We start from the raw sequence: 21,875 nt of genomic DNA on the forward strand, positions 1-21,875 counted from the left end.
TTCATTTATTGAAGTTTAACTTTATTTCCACTCGTCAATATTCTTATCTAAACATGCTACAGACGATCGATGTTCCATGCTCCCCGTGCCGGTGTTCCGCTATATTCCTGGGTCGTCCACGGATTTGTCGGCGGAAAATTCAAATAAAGTACGCACCGCGACTTTGGCGACGGCCCGCGAGACACTTCTGGGATTTTGAAAAATGTAAAAAGTGCGTACTACTAGTATATTCGGGAATTTACGGCGTATTTCTTGTAATTCGGTACTACGCGACGCCATATTTTACAAAAGTTTTTCGGTGGCCCTCCCCCCGGGCCAATTTTGTTTTTCGATGGCCCTCCCCCCGGCTCAAATTTTTTTTCCATGGCCCTCCCCCCAGGCCAAAAAATTTTTCAATGGCCCTCCCCCCCCAGTGCACCAGCCCTCCCCCCCCCCGGTAAATATCGTACAGTCCCTAAACTGACTTTGCTGCTTTCCTGGCTTTGCCGCTAAATTCTGTGACGTCACAGCCCAAGAGAAAATGAAAGCATGCAAACGTAACCAATATAACATTTCAGCTATATGCATCCATTCAATATTCGCCATTTTAGTGAGGAGGTAAAAAGTCACAAACTATCTATATGTGTATCTTTTTATCTCTTTAGTTGTCTTACATTGCAAACATTTTAGCTTTACTATATTGTACTCTATTACGTGTTGCTGCGGTGCAGTCAAAGGTCAGGAAATCCACACGCGGGAATGCAGATTGGAGGACGGAGGGACGCTATAACGGTGAGGTTTGGCATCCAATTTCTGCGGTTTTTCACTCCCATGGATCAAAATTAAGACTGAACAAATTACTGAGTGTAATAATGAGGAGTTTAGGAGCCCCAAATCTGTTTTGTAATACCTTTCAAAACCCCACAAACAACTTGTTTGTGTGGTGACATTTGTTGCCCCCCGCCCCCTATGGGAATATGGTTACAGTGCAAAATTCCTTATTTACATACGGTGTCCTCACTTTCTCTTCGGTTTAAAGGTGTGAAAAGAGGGATTATGTAAAATAACTGGACAAACGATTTGAATTAGAAAAGGACCGATATAGCTGAGGCTCTTTTGATGTTTTTTTGTAGCCATGCTATGCATAATCATTTTCATGCTTTTCAGCCTCACCTCTAAATTTACATATTGTTTTTGTAACCCACTGAGTTTTCTGTCGGCTTTGGTGGCGTTCAAAATACATGTACCACACTTTGGTGAGAGACTGAAATCAGTACTCTTCACATTGGAGTCTTGGACTTTGCTGTAATTTCATCAACTTGAGTTTACAGTATTTACCATACAGGCTTTTATGCTTGGGTCAAGCAAGGAGGTTCAAATTATAGGACCTCATGTTTGGGTCAAGCTAAATCTCCAACTTATTAACAGATCTTACAGTGGCAAGGCTGCTTGGCCTATAATAATTTTTTTTTTTTTGGATACTGCCTTGCCACTGTAGGATTTTCTTCTAGATTACAAGTCAAGCAGGGAGGTTCATTCAACCTGGGGTCAGCGACCTACATAATAACAGTTCCTATACGACAACATATGGATATTCATAGACTTTGCAATTCCCAGTACCAAGATGTTGGAAAATTTGTCTACATTCCTAACCTACATAAACTAGAGTAGCTTTGTAGACTTTGTCTATGGTCTACATTAAACTTTGGTTTAAAAAAAAGGCAAATAGTTATGGAGAAAATTTGTAAATGCCATTAATATATTTTAAGTTCTTTTTTGTCTTCTCTCTGTAATGTTTGCCTAATATTTTGTATACTGCTGTTTGTTTGATTGCAATCCATCTGTACATGCAAATATGAGTCCAAAAAAATATTATTTATATCTTGACTCCACAGGATACTACGAGTACTAGGGATCCGTATATGACAAAATGAGTACGGTATCGTCGACCAAGTCCACCCTCCCCCCGGGTTGGGTGAAGTGTATGTCCAAGAGCCACCCAGGACACTGTTACTATTTCAACATGTCCACCAGAGCCAGGACCTGGCAGAGGCCAGTCCTGGACGAAGAAGAGGAGACAGCAAGCCCAGAAAAGGCTAAAACTGAAAAGAAGGCAAGTGTATTTGTAGTTTATTTGTTGTTGTGGTCTAAGCTTGTGGGCTCCAAGCAGAGGTTGTGGGGGAATGATCGTTAGCTTTTTATATATGGCCGTTTTTTGTTTTCGTTACCCCCTCTCGTCAGTGGCCGGCGACCTTCTATGGCTAATGGATACTGTCTTGCCAAGGAAAGGGATCTGCTTGGAGATTACATTAGGCCAATTATGAATTGTTGCCACTTGCCATGTGCATTGTACCTTGTACAACTGTTGAAGCTTTGAGCAATAAAGTTCATGAATTTTTTCATTCCTCAAGATGAAAGGGTCTTTGTTTCCTCCTCTCTTTCCAGATCCATCTGGGTCCAGTTTAGAATTTCCTGGCCGGTGGTCCCATTTCCTGCTAGTGTATCATTATACGTTTGGTCTCTTACATTCTTTCCTTTCTCAAATTCTTTTTAATATGCAGTACCTTGTGTCACCAAGCTGAAAGTAGATCATTATTGTGTTCTTGTAGGCCATTACTGCATTTTCTATAGAAGCCAAGGTACCAATCAGAAGGCGATGACCTTTTCCTTGAACCTCTGGCTAGTTTTTTTCCCTTTAGTTACACACTCACTCATACATTGTGTCGACAGGTCAAGGTATATCCTGTTTCACAGACTGATTAGACCTGTCACTATCAAGACTCTTTTCATTTCTGGATGTAGACAGCTGGAAGTCAGCACTACAGCTGATGTGATGAAAGCAGAAGGGTTTTATTTTTAGATAGGTACAAACTAGAATACTGTTTATCCTTATTGTGAAAATCTCTATTTGTTCCATGGAAGCAGATCACTCGTAAGAACCATGATTCTGGGGTGCACTCAGACAGGGAAGACAAGTCCCCGACAGATGATGCCAGAAGCTGTGTGTCCATGGCCAGCGCTTCAGAAAAGGTTTATTTTATTTTTATTTTTTTACTTCATACCTGTGTTGTGTTTCTTCTAGATTGATTTTGGATTAATGATAATGCTGATGTTTGTGGTTGCTTGAATACTTATTGTTGAATACACACAGCTCTTTTTGAAAATTTGATAGTAATGTCTCTACTTTTGTATGACACAGTATGCACTCAGACTGTAATAAACAATGTAAATTCATAGATACATGCAATTTTGTAATTTCAGGGGGTTTACTAAGTAAGATTTTGAAGATACTAAGTATGTTGGGACTGACAGAGTGGCTATTTTGGACGTTGATTGTACATAGTGTGTTTGTTTGAATTATCTTGATTTTTATTTAATCAACCCTTTGTTAAAATCAGAGCACAATTTAGGGATGCGTTAGCCAATCCCAGCTTTTGTACATTTTGTGGATAAATTAAATTGAAATTTGGGACCTGAGAGAATACATATTTTTTTTCCTAACATCCCCCCACAGGTGTCCCATTACTTCAGCTCCCTGTTGGACAACGACAAAACAGGACTGAGCAGCACATGCACACCGTCAGTGGCTCCATCAGAAAGGGGCCAGAAGCGCAAGGTGGATGATTCCGAGTTTAGCGACGACGCAAGCATGCTGTCCCTCAGTGCCTTCTCCTGGTCATCCTCACTGCTGTCACTCAAGAGCAGGAAGGATGCCCCTGCTGCCGAGAAGTGGAAACCCCTCCAGCAGGCTTCGACACAAAATGATGTCGATCACGGGCAGCCCAGTGAGACTGCAGCAGCAGTGGCAACTACGTCCACGGAACAACCAACAACCACAACTAGCCCCGGTGGGAAGAAGACCTCTACCATCACCAAGGGTCTGACTCTGAAGCCATTGCCACCAAAGACATCCGCTGCCAGTCGTTCTCCTAGATCTCCCAACCAGCCGCACACAGCTAACACTCCAGGTAGCCCTGCCCCTGTACAGAAGGAGAAACCACCCAATACTAGCAGTGCACCAGATGACAATGGTTTAGACCCTCTCCCTGACTATGATGAGGCTGAGGGGTACACTGCACCGTCCCCCAGCAACGCCAAACACAAGCGCATGAAGGCCTCCCTGCCTCCGCACGACCTCAGGAACAAGATCACAGGAGAGCCTGTGGAACTCGTGAAGCCAAAACGGCCGAAGTTCTGGAGAAATCCGTCCAGCTATGTGAGGAATAAGATGAGAGAAAGGGACCTGAGGGAGAAGATTACAGGTAAACCCATGCCCCCACCCATGGGGCCTCCACCCATGGGGCCTCCACCCACTGTTGATAACGGACAGTTCGCAAGACCGATGGCTCCGAGACAGGATGGCGTCTTCAAAGCGCCTTTCCCCGTGGCCCGTCGGCAGAACAAGCCCTACCACAGAAACCAGCCCTGGAGGGACCACAACGGGAACCACAACAGGCAGCAGAACTACTACAACCTGGGACAGGCGCCCATCTCGCTGCAAGTCACCATGCCGAACCGCACGGATGAGAACTGGGTGGACAGTCTCACCGTGTGTGAGAGCCCCAAGTTCAGGAGCGGGGACATGGACAAGGTGACGTGTACGGTGGACCAGCGGGACCACAGAAGCGTCGCTCTCCAAGGAGAGACAAACGCAGCCCTCGGCAGGGACACCAGCTTACCTCAGGAGAACTCTAACAGCCAGGAGAACCTGGATGACGTCGTAGAAATGGACATCGCGATGGACGTAGAGACGGAAGAAAGACTGATCAATGAGATCCAAGAAGTTCGCGGGCACCTCGCCACGGACGCATCGGCCAGCCACGGGACCCTGACCAGCATGCAGGTTGTACAGATAGAGTATATGGAGACAGAGACCACAGGGGTGCCCGGGGTAGAGGGGAACCTGCCTCTGTTTATTGTGCTGGACACAAATGTCCTGTTGAACCACCTGAAGTTTCTAGATGACCTGAAGGACCAACAGATCAGTGGGATGGGCAGACCGGTGCTTGTGGTGCCCTGGGTGGTCATGCAGGTGAGATATTTTACATATCGTTTACAGAAAACTTCTATTGATGAGATGTACAGCATTTAGATTATCTGACTCACTTGTGACAATGAAAATTTCCATAGATTTAAGACTTTTTATGAAAAGAAAAATAAAACTTTCTGAGTAACAATTTCAGTGTGTACTCCATGTAGTTTATTTGTTCCATCTACCACACTGTAAATGTAATGTATGGTCTGAATAGTACAATAGGGATAGATCATCTGAGAAATGTCCACATGTTTTCCTCTGTAGGAACTTGATGCCCTGAAGTCTCAGGACCTGCTGACCAGGCCAGGTCGTACCCTGAAGCTGGAGACTCAGCACCAGGCAGCTCAGGCTGTCAGGTACCTGTACAAGTGCCTACAGAACAGACACCCCAGGGTCAGGGGACAGACTGCACAGGAGGTGGGGCAATGGCTGGGGCCCAGTCTATCACATGTTATTATGTATTAATAGTACTAACTATTAGTATTACAGATGGTGATCTTGCTTAAAAAAAGGATTGAAAAAGTGGTTTTCTAATCAGCAAGCAGCATTTGTATGAAAGTATGTGTATTCCCTTTTTTTCTGGATTAGTATACACAGTTGTATGTAATTTTCTTGTTGAAAGTTTGCAGAGATTACTATTTTAGACAGACTATTTCAGTTTTTCACTTAACAAAAGGCAGTGTTACTTAATGCTTCAGCCTGCAATGGTAGCTATTTGGCACCAACTACTGTTTATTGACAACTTGGTTAGGCATCAGGCAGCAAGAAGAAGTTTAAGCTGTCCTTTGTAGAAAAGTAAGCCCTCCAGATATGTCAATGATGTAGTTACTAAAGCTGAAATGTCCTGAATGTATTTTTGTTTTGCAGGGCTCGGTGAAGCTGGTAGGTTTTAACCCTGAGTGCAATGATGACCGAGTGTTGCAGTGCTGCCTCATGTACAGTCAGAAGTTCTCAGGAGTCAACGTGATCCTGTTCACCAACGACAAGAACCTCTGTAACAAGGCCGTCATCAACGGTCTGCAGGCCTTCACACGGGAGAACCTCATGCCTGGGATCAAGGCTATGTACCCAGAGGATGGCGGCACACCAGCCATAGGTTTGCATAGTTCTGACTGGGCTTTTTGAGTGTAGGGACCCCCTATGCTGTGATTTGGACCCCTACACTGTGATTTAGTCCCCTACACTAGTGTTTTTGAACCAGCATAGGGGTGTTTTTTTGGGGGGGAGAACCTTGCTGTACCTGACCCCTACATTGTGAAAAAATCCTGGTGAGGACCCTAGATATAGATAGATAAGAATTTTGACTTCAGTTGTTACTTTGAAGCAGCTGCTATATGATATGATATGAATCTTTATTGCATCTATATTATATGAAGCATGGCTTGTGTCATCCTACCAAGTGCACAAATAGTCTTTCTGAAGTCATTAGGATTCATACAGATACAGAAGTACATTGTGGATTATTGTGAAATATGAAAACTTTAGTGAATTCAATTCTCTTAACTAAAGTAAACGTTCAGCTCAATTAAATCCCATTTATATTTCTTCAGATAAATCATAAATGTAATTAGAACAGTTTTTGTGTTGGAAAATTGTACTTTTCCTTTCTGTCAGTGGGACTACAGTAATACTTATATACACAGAAAACTATACACCATAACTTAATTCTTTTGTTTGTGCATAACAGCTACAGTTTCCAAGAACACCATGCCTGTACCAGTAAAAGCGGAACCCACTCACCCAGTGAGGAGTCCCTGTGTGTCTCCACCCCTGGGTCCCCCCATGAGAGCCTCCACCCCACCCATGCCTCCCCCAGGTCCAACCAGGGGGACAGATCCCACCAGCAGAAGGAAACAAATGGTAAACACAGATAGGAGCACATTTTAGCTGCAGGGATTTAATTTAATTTAAGATTCGAAATGGTTGCCTTTGCTAAGATACAGTTTTTGGTGTAATATGGCCACTGTCTTATTTTTTCCACAAGTTGTTAAATAACTATGTTGCTTTCTTTTCTTGTATTGTCTGTTTTCTTATAATGAAAAGCTACATTTGTGCGTATTAGTAATATTACCTTTTCACCTTTGATGCAAAATTATGACAGATACAAATGAGTGACTTAGGAAAACCCCAGTGTTTTATATGGTGTATTTTTGCCCCTCCCAGGCTGACGACGTGCTGTGTGGTATGAAGACACTACTGAAGGGTATCCTGGCTACTGTACTGGAGACTGAGATGAAAGAAGCGTATGAGGAGAAATGGTACAGACCACACTTATCAGTTTACCCTAATTCTTACATGTTATTACCTGTGCCTGTGGTCTGTTTTCGGTAGCGTTTGCCTGTTTTTGTGTCAACACAATATCTCAAGAAGGCTTTACTAAGTGACTTGTCTTCAAAATTGGTATGTGGGTACTAAAATGTTGGTAAGAGCTCAAAATGATTAGACAAAACTACTATTCAAGTTGGTTTGCAGCTTAAATGGGCATCCAGGGTTACCAGACTGTTGTTTTTATTCACAGGATGATGATTGTTTTCCGGAAGCCCCCATGGTCCCTCCAGGATCTACTGCAGTGCTTTGACAAACACTGGATTGCTGTGTTTGGTAAACTTACACTTGTCTCCATTTTTCTGTTGTTAGGTAGCCAGCCTCTGCTAAAGTTAAGAGTTGAAAACCCTAGCTGTTATCACTCACCAGAGAAAAGTCAATTGGATGGGATGCTAAGCTGTGACCCACTAATTCACTGCATATGATGGTGGCCAGTAACATCAGCATGCCTCTATATATAACACTGTATATTCAATCAATCAATCAACCAATCTTTCAAACAACTTGCAAAATGTGCCTGAATTGTGTTGTTTTTTTAAGTTGGATAAAGGATTACACAATCATGTTCTTAAGTCAATAATTATTTTGACTGAAAGATCACACGTGGTCATTTTGTACAAGTCCTTTATGTAAATCTATCCTCCATGTCCAGGTATGTTCCTGCATCGGGATGTGAAGGAGCACCTGGACAACCTGCTCAAACACTTCACCCGCGGGCGCAGCTACGGGGTGGACCTGCAGGAGACCCTGCAGCTGCTGCAAGACGCCCTGCAGCTGCTCAGACAGCTGCACAACCACAGCACGTGAGTGCCTTCAGGTGTCACCTGTCACTGTGGTCCAAATGGTGGTCAAAGTTCCATAATTTCCAAAAAAAGCACAAGGACTTTTAACACTGTATTTTGCTGTTACACTGTTACTTTCTCTTGTTTACGAAGTCAACCTGTCTTCTTTCCGATTCCTATTGTTGTTTCTTGACATGATCCTACCAAGTGATATTATGAGATATTTGCAGTGTTAACGGGTATGGAGGGCTGGGGTACACGAACATGGGAGGTGTAGGAGTGAAGAGGAGGGGCAGATATGCACAGCGACGTGGACAAAAGGGTAGCAACTGAGACAACCAAACCACTACAAAAGTTTGAAGACTCACAGTACTCTGTCTCCTCACAGATATGACGGGACCCTGCCTAAGGTTCTCTCAGAGCTGCAGACGGCACACCAGCAGTGTAAGGAGGTCCTGAGTGGGAACATGTCCTGTCTCACTGTCAAACAACCTGTTCCACCTGCACCTGCCACGCAACAAGTACCTCAACAACAGGTAGGAAACTGGCACGTTTCAACTTTCCTTTTTAATACTCTAGAGTGGCATTGAAAGGCTGAGTGGTAAGGCTAGCAGACAAAAGACATAGAAGTCTTGGGTTTGACTTCTGGCATTCCTCAACTATCCTCACTCCACCTAGCTATAAAAATGGGTACCTGAATTCAGTTGTAGATGGTAAAAGGTGGTGGAAGGAGAGGGATGGGATCCACCTTCCAATACTCCACCATAAACACAGTGGATTAACAGCCATCTTCCCCTACTGTCTGAAAAAGGCTACGGGACTTTCTCTAACTTTTTAAACCGTGGTTTTATTTTAGATTAGAAATACAATGATTGGTTGTTGATTCTTATTTTTCAGGAGCCCACCAATGAGCCAACCATGGATCCAGACTCCCAGATGTGGATAACCTTTAATGTTGTCTGGAAGGCTGTCAACTACTTCCTGTGAGTTGTGCTTACATTTTTATCTACTACGATAGCAGCATATTATATGCTCTGTCTTTACTTAGTTTTTTCTTACATTGAGTGATATCCATTCATATTTGATGTGTCAAACAACTCCACACAATTTCTTTTCAGTTTTGGCAAGCTGCATTTATACTCTGGCTGTTGTGTGTCCTAACTGAACATTGCCATACTTTATTTCCCAGTGTGAAGATATTTGATGGGTTGGACTACAAACACTCGATCCCGCCTGTAGCTAACATGACGGGGTCCCTCCCCTCCCGATACGAGGCTGTCACCTTCATGTGCAAACTCCACCCTCACCTGGCCAGGGTGGTCATGGACATGGAGAAGTGAGATACAAGTCAAATGTCTTTCTTTAACACACATGAAGTCATAATATACATGAAGTCATCATAATGCTGTTTACATGTACATTTAGAATTCTGTGTGATCCTTAGATCAACTGGTATCTCCAAACTGTCATACATTGCATTGACAGCAACAGTAACATGCTACTTGCCCTTCACATGATAAAGCTAGTCTACCAGTATTTTACTTGCAACTAGCAGTGTATATTTTCTGTACTGTACTGTACTGTATTTGAATAAAAGCTGTATGTAGAAAATAAGAACTTGAGCACCATACATTTTTGTAATTGTAGACATTTTTATGCAGATGTAGTAGAAGTAGGAGACAGAAATTTGGACCTAAGTTGACCCACTGTTGTTCCGGGCAGTTTTCTGAAGCTGGAGAGAGCGGAACAGCTGCAGCCGCTGGCCACAAACCTCTGTAACGCCATCCACGACTTCCTCAATCAACTGGTCAGGACATCTGCTTTTCCTTCATGTTTCTTTTTTTCATTTATGTGTTACTAGATCTTTATTAGAAGTTCCCATTGTCAGTACGTTATAGCTAGTGTTCCAAAGCATTTGATCCAATTATCTCAACAGCCAATCAGGAGTTAAGATGACTTCTATAAACATATCCTTTTTTCCCTTCAGGTGTACACCAACAGTGAGTCAGACAGTCTGCGCTATGCCACAGATGTGCAGGTACGTATCCTTATTGTGATAACTAAGTCATGGGTGTCCTGATACTAAATCTAGAGCTTCTTAGCAATACCACGGTCAACGCTCTCAAAACTGTGGGCGTTTGACAGGCTGTGACTTGTGCATCTTTATCCTCAAAATATGTTGGATGAATGTACAGTAGAAAGTAAGTAAGGACGAGAGTTCCCTTCTACATGTACTTGTATATTATCCTTTTCCCCCCAATGTTAATATGTCCCAGACACTGTCACTAGTGGAGCTCAGCAATATGAAAGAAGAAGTAGCTTTTCTGCTACACATGATTTGACATGTAAAGTTGTTCTCATGTTTCCCCAGCCGTCTGTCTGTGTGCTGACTCCTGAACTGTTGATCAGATGTGGCAGGGAGCCTGTGGCACAGTAAGTGAAACTCAACGTTTTCATGAATCCCAAGCAGATCACGATTTTAACCTAAAAGGTCTGCTTGGAGATAAATTGTTTGGATCGTTGAGTGCCTTGTAGTTGTGGCCTTCAAGTAATGTACAGTGTGTCAAGTTTTCAACCACTCAAAATATAGTTTGCAGCAGTAAGGGCCAATGAAATGCTATTTCCTGCATTTTGAGGGGCAAATTGTACTTATAGACTAAGCTTCGTTTAATACTGTACTATCTCTTTCCATATCTTTACATGCTTTGTCTGTCAAAGATGGTGGATATGGCAAAATTGTTGTCCGCCATGAGCGCAAAATGATAGAACCCTGGTCCTTAGCGTTGCATCTCCACCCTTTCCTTTGTCCCACAGGGAGAGGATGGGTAAAGGACTCCAGCAGCTGGGCATCTTCCTGACACAGCTCATGCAGTGTGGCAACTTCATCTTCCCAGAGGCCAGCAAGAACAACTGGTTACAACAGGCATAGCTGTGTTTCCTTGTACATTCTTTACAGGGGGCTTGTGCCATTATATTATAGTACAGTCTTTAATATGGCTATGACACAAGGTGACAAAGATCTAGTATCCAGGTGGAGATGATAACAGCTTTATCAGCCACAAAGTACATGTACTGTAACTTTTAGAACACTGACATAGCCATTTGGCTACCAGTTCTCTATAGGTTACAGGATGAGGCAGCAGGGAGACGGTTAAAGAATATTTGGAACAGTTGTCGAGGCCTTTGTTGAAACCTGGGACCAGAGTCATTACCTTCACCAGTATTGTCTACTGAGATGTAGCACTTTGAATCTATTTTTGTACTTAACGATTAGAGTAGAATCTGGTTTCATCAACAAAAAAAGACAAGCCAAAGTAAAGCAAACAAAAGTAAAATCTGTAGAGATATGTTAGCTTTTTTTTCCATTGCATTTTGTATGAGATGAAAAATTGGAGACATTCCAGACAAAGTCCATGACAAGAAATGCCTTTTCCTGAAGTGCAATTTGAAACAAGTCTGCGGTGTTGTTTAGAATTGTGCAAGATAATTCTTTTTCTTGGGGTATACTGCAATGTGAAGAGCTATGATTTAAGCCATATGTGAAGTGAAAGACAAAAAAAGGAATATTTGGACAGTAGACAGCAGTTTTGGATTGCACCCATACAATTCAGCCAGTTACATTTCTAGAAATTGTTCAGCTGAGGTTACTAATAGTTTCTGTTGTGCAGAAGACATGAGGCATTTTTGAAGACAGAGGTTCTATTTTTCATTGATAAAAGAGTAAAGAAACTAGAGTGCTGAAGCAATAAAATTAGTCATGATGTCACTCTGATTCTGAAGAACTTAAATGTGTTAACATGTATTCTGTTTAGCACAGTGTTTTGATCCTTTCTTTACTTCAAATTTCTTTTCAAACAAATATGTAGTAAACAAGAAAGTAGAAATCAACCATACTGCCCATAGTGTTAAAATAGCTGTATTTTTTCATACTTTTTTGGAGGAAACTCTGTTCTTAAAGATAGCATTAATTTGATTAAGTCAGCCTCATCTTGCCATCTTGATAAACAATGTGTGCCAATCTGTCTGTTTTAAAAAAGTTATTTTCATATTTTTTACATTTTTCTCTAAGTTTGAAGGACACACAAATATGTTCAAATGTGCAAAAATTTTCAATGTGGATACGTTTAGCTTGGCTGAAATTAGGAACAATGTGGAAAGTTATCATATGAAAGTTATAAGAATAGGAGTTAAGATTTTTTTGTCATAGGTGACAATGTTTACTAGTAGTGGTATTAGAAGTATATTAGTAGTAACATTTGTTGTTTTCCTACACTTTTCTTAGTACTAACTCTTGTTTATTTCTTAGACATACCTTTGACTCCTGCCTGACTTTTTCATCTCTTCCCTTCCCTTACATTCACTCTTTCATCCACCCTGTTCATATCATTCTCAGTAATTCCTCAACATTTTCACCCATCTTTATTTGCTTTTGCTTTGGTCAGTAGCATCTTTCCCACTAACATACATTACCGGTATTCTATTTTCTTTTCTTTGCTGTTATTTTCTTTCCATTTTCTTTCATTTTCTCTGCCATTTTCCCTGCTCTTGCCTTTTATATATGTTCATTTCCTTGCTTGCACTTTTGCACCTCCGTTGTCATCCTTTTTCCTTGTTTCTCCTCTCCCACATTCACTGTTGCCCCCTTTTTTCACAGCTTGCGGATTTCTTGCTTGTCTTCTTTCACGTTTTCCTTCTTGTACCCATACTGCATCTTCCATGACTTGTGCCATACAACCTACATCTGCATGGCTGTAGGTTGTATGGCACTACAAGTTTGTTTGTTCTTGTTATTACATGCTATATTTTCTCTGTTAGAAGCACACTTCATAGATAACATTTCCAATATCAGATTATACAGATTTAAATAAATTCAAAATCATATAGACTAATAGAGTTTAAAGACATATCCTTACCTACCTCTCTTTTACCAGCACTTTACTTTGAAGAAATCCGAAGTGTGCCTCTTGTAGATAAAATATGCTACTCACGCACTATGCTAGTACACCCATTACTAGTATATTGTGCTGCAAATCAAAGTTCGTAACTTGCTACACTGTTTTGTCCAGTGGGAGAAAAGTTTTGGTATGGTATTTTTCTCACATGTAATCCTATTCTATCCGTCCGTAGGCTTTTGTTTTTGAAAATGTGCCAGTAGCTGGGCTTACCGACATATGTTAATGCCGGCGCCGTTAGTCTAAGGGTAATATGTAGATATGTCTAAATTGTATGATAATAAGACAATTCTAGTGTGTGTTGGTCCAGTTTTCCTTTTTCATGTTGCCTTTTCTTACCCATACATTGAAGCCTTTTGAAATTTGCCGAAAGAAAGCAAAGACTGGCCAATAGCAGGTACTAGCATTGTCTTCTTATCATACTGTTTTGCCCTTTGTGGGTTAGATGACAATTATAAATACAACTAACTTCTCATTTCTTACCAATGGCTAGTATTGCATTGTACATGTAATTTTTCTTAACATTTTGTTGTTGCATATATAGTAAATGTTCGATAGTAAAAAGTTAAAAAATAGAAATTGAGACAAAAGTAGAGGTAGAAAATGCCCAGTATATTCTTTACAGATCTATAACATCATGTAAAGACAATGTGGTTTGGAGTGATCACAAAAGATAGCCACTTTGTAGGTTTACTGGTATTTTCTTAGACATAGTACTAATACCTGGTAGTGGAGTAGCACAAACAGTTTATTTTCCTATACACTCTATATTTTGATGCACAGACTTTGTTCACATGCTAGATTTCTATTAAACTACGATTGAGGAGAGGTATTCTCCAAAACGTTTTCTCAGACTCCTCTGTATTTGTAGCTGCGAGTTGTTTATTTATTTATGAAGATTTACCACATTTGTTGAAGGATTGACATAGCAGGTGACTATCACCTCTTCAAAGATACATGTTACATGTTTGTTCTCTTTTACACAACCCATGACATCCAGGGTCTAAATTACATACTAGTGACAACATGCAAAGATTTGATCCAGGTTTCTAGATGAGGGTCTGACATGTGTCCTGGACCTTGTCTTCCACGTCATCGTTTCCCTTCTTGAGTTTGAGGGTGGTAAGAACCGTGTCTATCATCTTCTTAGCAACTCTGGAATAGAAGAAAAGAACATGAAATACAATTAATGACCAATGAATGACAGGTTAAGTCTTTTATCAAGATTGTGAGTACTATCTGGTAGTTAAGCTACCCTTGTCGAATGTAGATTGTTTTCTACAAAAGTATTAAAAAGATCTATCGGACAAAGGAACAAACCATGGCCATGTAGCCTCTACCTGGCTTCTGGAAATGGCAGGAAACTGTTCTACATGTATATAGTGCGGGCCAACTCCCCTGGCATATCATCTGTCTACGTCGGTGAAGGTTAGACTTCCAGGCATAAGATACGCAAAAGAAAGCACGTGAAAGAAAGTGTCTCAAGCAACTGGGTCGATTAGACGTTTCGGGTAGCATCCACTACCTTTCTCCTGCAGTCTCTTAGCGTCACTGACGAAAGATAGTGGATGCTACCTGAAACGTCTGTCTATTAGGTCATTTTTTTATTCTTTCCGGCTGCCTCCTGAAGAGACTAATGACCATGTTGTACGGTTTTCTGACAGACTCACCCTTTCCCGAACTCCTCCCCGTCCTCCAGAGTTTGCGGCAGCTGCAGACCTTTAGTCTCGGGCAGCAGCATGCAGAGCAGCCCGGCTAGAACCGTCATGATGCTGAACAGCAGGTAGGGTGCAGGTCTCCAAAAGTCCGCTAGGAGCCACAGGAAGGGCGAGATGGTGGCGCCGAAGCGAGCAGCCATGGAGGAGGAACCCATGCCGGTGTTCCTGACAACGGTAGGGAAGAGCTCTATGGAGTAGATCATGATGCCCTGAAACCCGCCAGTGATGCACAGCTTAGACAACATCGCCACAGCCACACGACTAGGGCCTGGGGAAAACAAAGGGCACGATGTTCTATTACCGGTTAATCAGTTGTAAAAGAAGCGAATATTTTGTCGTCAGGAACGGTCGTCGAAAAAGAACCAATCCATCAGAAAAGTCCTCAAATGGAAAACAAAGTCATGTCAGGTGATTTTTCCGTTACGTTGAATACTCGCTTTTCTGTAATTCCGTTTTAGTACTGCTGAGAAGAGTACGTTATTATTGGTTACTAGTATGCTGTGAAAACTTCTCCTTTCTACAGGGCAAGACTGGGAAGGAGCTTGACCCCTGACCTGGTGGGAGGACAGTGACGATGATGAGTCCCAGGCCGGTCAGGAACAGGTAGGTGAACACCGGGATCTTCCGTCCGAATCTGCGGGTACAAATGTGAAGCCCATAAGGACGAGAAATGTATTTTTGAACAGGTCAAGATCTAGAAGTTGTTGTTGTTGTTTTCTATCGTGGAGACTAAAATATCTGTCTACCTGCCGGTAAGTAACTATTGATGGTGCTTTGGCAGTTCTACGTATCTGAAAGACTTTCTACGTGCCCATTTTCGGGCTAACTTACATCATATTCTTATGGAAGGGCGTTAAATGGCATGTTCAGCTCCAAGGACAGCTACCACTCTGTAGGAGGCTCCCAAATACTGCCCCTACCGGTGTTGCTCAGTACTGCAGTCCTGATATCAACCATTTCCCTGTTGACGTTTGGTGATATCTACGCAAGCCCTTACGATGCTTCAATACTGTATTTCAGGAAACTACCTTTGATGTGGGCTTGTTGGCTTGTACATCTGTCTAACTGACTGGGTCTGATTGAAAACATCATCTACCGCGCAAGGCTATTCCTTAGCGTACAAGTATACCCGCTGATACTATCTCCCCCTCTGTATGTTTGCTTGTGTCCGTAGATACTTGAATGCGGCAGAAAGGCGGTTATCACAGATAGGAAGGACGTGATGACCACAAATGGCCAGACACAGGAAATTAAGTCCCAGAAGCTGCTGACCGGGTGCCAGCCGGAAAGTGCACAGAGAGTTAGAAAGAGACATTCACAATGATGAATAAAACAAGAAATTCACAAAAGATCTAAATACTTCACGGGGGTATAAACTCTCTGATGTCTATTTTGTTACACATATGGTTGTAGCCTGGAGCCTAGCCATGTTAGCTTTTGTCTGCTCGCCAAGAGGCATGGGAGCGGATCTTGGGAAGCGGACCAAAGCTATGAAGGCTGGGCTCCAGGCTGATATAGTTTTAACCCACTCGCCTCTCCTGCAGGTACAGCAGGGACACGTAAGCAGGAAACTCCATGAGGGAGGAGATGAGGAAGTTCAAGTAGATGTTTCCGCTCAGGTCCGTGATGTTCAGGGAGAAGCCGTAGAACACCAGACTGCACGTGAACCTGGCAAGTGGTAAAGAATAAGATTTTTTAAATATTATCCATATTTATGACAAATCCACACCAATTCCATCTTTATTCATTGCTATTTCAAGGAATTCAGATCAACTAATCAGCTTTTAATAGGTATGATTCTGACAAATACTGGGATAAGCATTGTTGGTAATACTAGTACATATAGTAGATAATGCCGATTTTAGTACTTGCTAGCCTCGCTAGTACCCTTATCTCTAACACTGTACTTTCAAATTTTCATCTACTAACTTTCTATCGTTTCGAGTCTTACTAAATCTGCGGCTTCTTTCTATCCTATTCCAAGTTGACAGATTTGTTAGGTAACAACATCACGTGATCCCTACCAGACGTAGAAACACTTGAGCGACCTCGTCCTCATGTTGGGCGTGCGCAGTAGGTCCACGATACTGTACTTCCGAGATGATTCTTCCTTTTGACACATAACACATTTTGTCAGTACAGAATCCCAGAATCTAAAAAAAACTAGAAAGGTAACATTTGAAAACCAAATGAATAATGCATATGCTTACCTTCAAATATGGTCTGCTCTGGTAAATCTTACTCAAACACATTCATATATATGGTGACAGGATCCCTCCTGTGATGTAACCCAACACTAATTACCTTGATGACAGACATCTGGTTCAAGTCATTGACATTATTTGTTTGGAGAAGAAGAGGAAGAAGAAACAGAGCAAAAATGAAGAAGGCCTCTATCTTTATTCCTGATATTATCTGATACTATCTATAGTTTCAAATCATCAATGAAATACAAAATGTCCCCTTTACCTTGATAGACTCTGGATCTTCGGACGAAAATGCTTCATCCGGGACATTGACCTTGTTCACCCTCGCCATGCGCAGTGTGACCTCCTTCGCCTTCTCTTGATCACGTGACATCAGCCATCGAGGACTTTCAGGGCACCACCTAGGCATATAGCACGAAATCGTAACATGCCATGTCAGAAATGCAGTCAATGCAAATATACACCACCTAGACTGTTGAAATAGAAATGCTTTTAATAATAAATTTGAAATTAACTGATCTTTTTATCTCTTTCACATACGAGAATGTAAAATGTAAAGCCCCCAAGCCCCATGTCCATGCCCTATGTTATTCTAAGTTTCGACAAGAAAAAACATAAATGGCCAATGTTGCTTTACTATGTCATATGTATTCAATTTTCATCGTATCACTATGATTTTCAGTGAGCCTATGACAGAACAGCACGCCAACGAGGGTACTAGTATATGAAACTTACGTCACAAGACTACTGAATTTTGTCACGATACATCCACGACTGTCGCAAACCGGTCGTGTGACGTACGTGACGGGGAACTCACCAGAAGTAGGGAATGTAGAGCAGGTTCGGCAGTGAGATGGCGAGCTGCAGCATGCGCCAGTCGCGGATCCCGTACGCGATCCCCGCGAAAATGATCTCTCCCACCGCGAAGAACATCGGGCGGAACACGCCCACCTTCACCCGCTCACTGGGGCCCACAAACTCCGCAACTAGAGATCAAAGCATTCATGAATTACTTATGATAGTCAACTCCGGGGCAAATAATGACCCTCCTTGTATCTAGCTACAACCTCCTTCTCAGACTTGTGAGGCGGCGGCGGCGTTATTTTTGGGAGGGGAACGTTCGAATACGAGAGGGCTACGAAGAGGGATTTTTGCCTTAGCCTGAGTGTCAGCCTTTTTAGCTTTCGTTCGCTCCCCACGATCCGCTACTGGCCACTCAGGATAGTTTTGCCTAACTCCCTCCGCGGCAATACTCCCTCTTCGTAGCCCGTGTAAAAATAACGGCGCCGCCGCTCAAGTCTGCAAAAGAGGGCTATATGTAACCTACATTCTTCTTATTCGTTTCCTACAAATAAAAGATATGCTGTGTTCATATGTTGTGTTTTGCGATCTGAACGTTAAAGCCTTTCTTTGTATGAAAGACAATGGATTCACCCATAACGCAGGACACGATGATGACTCCTGACGTGGCGGCGCCGACGAAGAAGCGGAAGATGACGAAGAGAACCAGGTTGGGAGAGAAGGCGGCGGCCACTCCGAACACACACTGGATCACCAGGCTTAGGAGGTACGACGGGCGCCGGCCCAACCTGAGGGACAGCCAAAGCACAGGTTGGTGACTCCGTACTTTGATACATGTATGTAATAGTATGTACAACCTCTTTTCCCTATATAAAGATAGAGCTCGGTGTCTTTTCCTTGTGCAGACCCCATTCGTAGTATACGAGTTGCAGAAAAAGCACGGAATAGCATAGAATGGATGTTCATACAGTTGAACCCAGATCCAATAGTACTCGGATCCACTCCAGTGGCGTCGGCAAAAAAAAAAACGATGTGCTCTTGCCCACTTCTCGGAGCTGCTGTTTTGTGCATTTTTGTGCCATTTTCTGTGCATCACTCTGGTGTGTAATTTTCTCTGTTCATCGATGTTGCACTAAACAATATCAAGATCAGAAGAGCTTTTTGTCCCACCGTACCTGTCCGCCAAGTCTCCGAACACCACAGCCCCCACCATCACCCCCACCATGTACAGGGCTGTGGTCAGCCGCTTCAGCCAGCTGGCAGAGCACACGATGTCCCACTGGAAAAGGAGGAGTGCACCATGTTTTTATTTGAACTTCATGTAAAATAAGATGAGTAGGCAGTCGGTTAGTTTATTGTTTTTTCCTAAGAGTACTTCATTATGTTCATGACCAAGAATGTAGATACTGAACTCCCCCTTATACTAAGAAAACGATATCCGTCCTTCCTACATCGTTCTGTAACGCGTCATGCAATTTAAGTACAGTCCAGTTTCCTTACACACAATGTATCTAAATAAAACCTTCATGATGTTATATAAGTAGTTCCTTACAAGGCACGCCCTCAGCTGATCTGTCACCCAGTGATTCTTGCTACGTGCCAAGAATTTGTCAAGGTCATGCTTTGAACTCTTAACCTAAAATTACTTTAAAGATGGGTATGACTTCTATCTGTGAATATAGTAAATGTGAAGAGACTAGAGCGCCAAACTTTAAAATGTTTGTACTTCTAGTGGCTGTACATTAAGAAGCTAATGAGCAGCTATGATCCTATATACCTCCGTGACGATAGTAGAAGTGAAGGTTTCACAGTCGTACTCCCAGCCCCGGTCACAGCTGAGGGTCCCGCCGGCTGACAGACTCTCGGGGGAGTGTGTCTGCCAGAACTCCGCGGAACTCACGTTATATTCCTGTTCTGTAAGGTTATACCTGGTGGTAGGAAATGAAAGAAAACAGTCCATACATTAACTATGATAGTTGTGATGTAATGTTGTTTTTGTGATTGCCTGGTAGAGAATAAAATAAAACAACCCATCGTATATGTACATTATTCTGCGTTTTACAGTACTGTTTGTTGTCAAAATGGTATACACACGCCCTACAAGAGAACATGTACCAAGAGAGTACCGTATTGTATGTAACATACAGCGATTGTCTCCCCTTACATTAACTATGATAGTAGTGATGTGATGTTGTCTTTGTGTTTAACGTGCCTGACTCATTGTGTAGTACACTGTTTACCCCCAGATTGTATTTCGGTCCACTAATTCCAAAACACCTGAGTGGGAAAACTAGTGTAAACATGGTAAATATGTACACTATGTTGAACTCTGAGTAACCTACTAGATCCTATAGTTACGGAATGGGTGGATACATGTATGTTTTCGTCCGGTACCGGTACTCTATACAGAACTGACTCCATGAAGCTGACTAGATTATGATCAGTGACCTTGAACGGCCTTTAGGTCAGACTTCAAGAACGGTTGTTTTGGATGAAGTCAGCAGTTTCGTCAATATCTGAAGTTTATATAGACAAACGTGGCTTTTTATTGTTCACGTCTGTCAGTTGCTTAAGTCCCAAAACCTTTTAATGACCCTGACCCACAGAAACATGTACCGCTACAAGACTGAATCGCGAGGCAGAAAAATGTTTGCATTCCGAGTGACCCTTACAACGTCTTGCAATGCAGGTCATGTCGGGGTCAAACATGGGCCAGTGACCCTGGGCTTGATACAGCACAGACTTGGCCTTGACTTCAGTTCAATTTAACGTAAACAACCGTGTTATGTTTCAAGCACGATTGGCCAAGAATACGGTAGATGTTGCGATACATACACCCCTGCCTATTCTTGGCCTTGGGACTGAAGACAGATCAGGCGTACTATACCTGATATGAGCTCTATTAAAAATTGAAATGTAATGGACAGATTCAAAGACGGAAATACGGAATCTAGTATCTACATTGAGGTTCAACGAATTACATGTAGACAATAGATTCCATACTATCATAACTCATTTCGGTTAACTGTCTGAACTTCATATGGCTGTTAATTGATAATTTTAAAGGCAAAGTTTGATACTTTGTCTTATTAATTCTGACCTTAAGCACTGTGAATATTGCCGACTCTCGTTCTTCTCTTGGGTCCAGGGTAAGCTCATGTCCAGGGCCCGTGGAAGCGGCTGGCAGTCCCGGCTGGTGACGAGCCCGGGCACCGAGCAGTGGTGGGCGGGCACGGCGGCCAGGAACACCGAGGCGACCTGGTGGAAACCCACGGGGATCTCCGCGAAGCACATCAGGAAGAGAACCCATCCCTGGTACAGACCGAACTCACCAAGGTACTTGGTCAAAATCTCGTCGAAAGGTAACATGGTGCACTTGCGTATGTAACTAACTCTGGGTCTTACGGACGTCTTAAGCACTAGTACTTGTGTGTGCCTCCAAGACGGGCGTCTCGTAAATCGTCTTATTTGGCTTGGTGCCAACAAGAATTTCTTGGCCTTCTTTAAAGCATTCGCTGGTTGCCACCATTCGCTTCTCAAGACCTCACTTTTTAGATTTTTTTCTAGATCTAGATTTTACACTTAGAGACGCATCCACGTTCTGACAGCCACCAGTTGGTGAGACTCACAGAACCATTTGACTATCATATCAAAAGTTCTGCTTATTTTTTCGTTAAATTTTGACGAAAACCGTGGGACGCCAACATGCAGTCCTCGGTACAGCCGCCGGGTGGCATCATCGTCACTCACAAGTTTGTAGGCAGTCACTGTGTTCATGATTCGTGAATTTTCAAGTTTTAATCTATAACTGTTTAAACTCACGTTCTGCTGTAGTTTGAAAACGTGATTTTGTGCATGTGACACATGGACCTTGAACCCCGGGCTTGCGCAGTCCAAAGGCGGTCAGTTAATAAGTCAAGCCGGTCAGTTAATAAGTAGCATGTGAATCAAGATGGTCTCTTCATTACATACGTACAAAATATGTACAAAGTGTTACATGTAAGGGTTATCGAGATCCTACCAACATGCTGTGTTGATTATGAAAAATTTTTCGAGAGAGGCATAAAAGAGGCCAT

The 21,875-nt window shown here is 42.5% G+C and overlaps 2 protein-coding genes and 1 long non-coding RNA gene across 3 annotated transcripts; 2 read left to right on the top strand and 1 right to left on the bottom strand.

Moving 5' to 3' along the window:
• Positions 1-738: 738 nt before the first annotated feature.
• LOC109484386 lies at positions 739-11,578 on the top strand. The gene is made up of 17 exons (XM_019787634.1): positions 739-771; positions 1,892-2,092; positions 2,902-3,009; positions 3,494-5,011; positions 5,279-5,431; positions 5,882-6,110; positions 6,702-6,874; positions 7,178-7,272; positions 7,533-7,615; positions 7,992-8,142; positions 8,510-8,657; positions 9,019-9,104; positions 9,311-9,457; positions 9,844-9,928; positions 10,109-10,159; positions 10,493-10,554; positions 10,936-11,578. Exons 1-17 carry the CDS (start codon positions 739-741, stop codon positions 11,048-11,050), a joined length of 3,438 nt encoding a protein of 1,145 aa, XP_019643193.1. The 3' UTR covers positions 11,051-11,578.
• Positions 11,579-14,070: 2,492 nt separating this feature from the next.
• LOC109484520 (organic cation transporter protein-like) lies at positions 14,071-21,216 on the bottom strand. Its single transcript, XM_019787831.1, has 11 exons — positions 20,900-21,216; positions 19,577-19,727; positions 18,975-19,078; positions 18,433-18,587; positions 17,816-17,984; positions 17,261-17,399; positions 16,816-16,901; positions 16,325-16,459; positions 15,346-15,425; positions 14,744-15,059; positions 14,071-14,228 (listed from the first exon to the last, which is right to left on the bottom strand). The coding sequence occupies exons 1-11, from the start codon at positions 21,166-21,168 to the stop codon at positions 14,123-14,125; spliced, it is 1,710 nt and encodes a 569-aa protein (XP_019643390.1). The 5' UTR covers positions 21,169-21,216; the 3' UTR covers positions 14,071-14,122.
• On the top strand, positions 15,445-19,021 carry LOC109484689. Its single transcript, XR_002141083.1, has 4 exons — positions 15,445-15,543; positions 16,336-16,469; positions 18,444-18,609; positions 18,947-19,021. It is a non-coding gene; the product is annotated as an uncharacterized LOC109484689 (long non-coding RNA).
• Positions 21,217-21,875: the final 659 nt, after the last annotated feature.

This window comes from Branchiostoma belcheri, unplaced genomic scaffold (assembly GCF_001625305.1).
Source record: "Branchiostoma belcheri isolate BF01 breed outbred unplaced genomic scaffold, Haploidv18h27 scaffold7, whole genome shotgun sequence".
NCBI classification, from domain to species: Eukaryota; Metazoa; Chordata; class Leptocardii; order Amphioxiformes; family Branchiostomatidae; genus Branchiostoma; species Branchiostoma belcheri.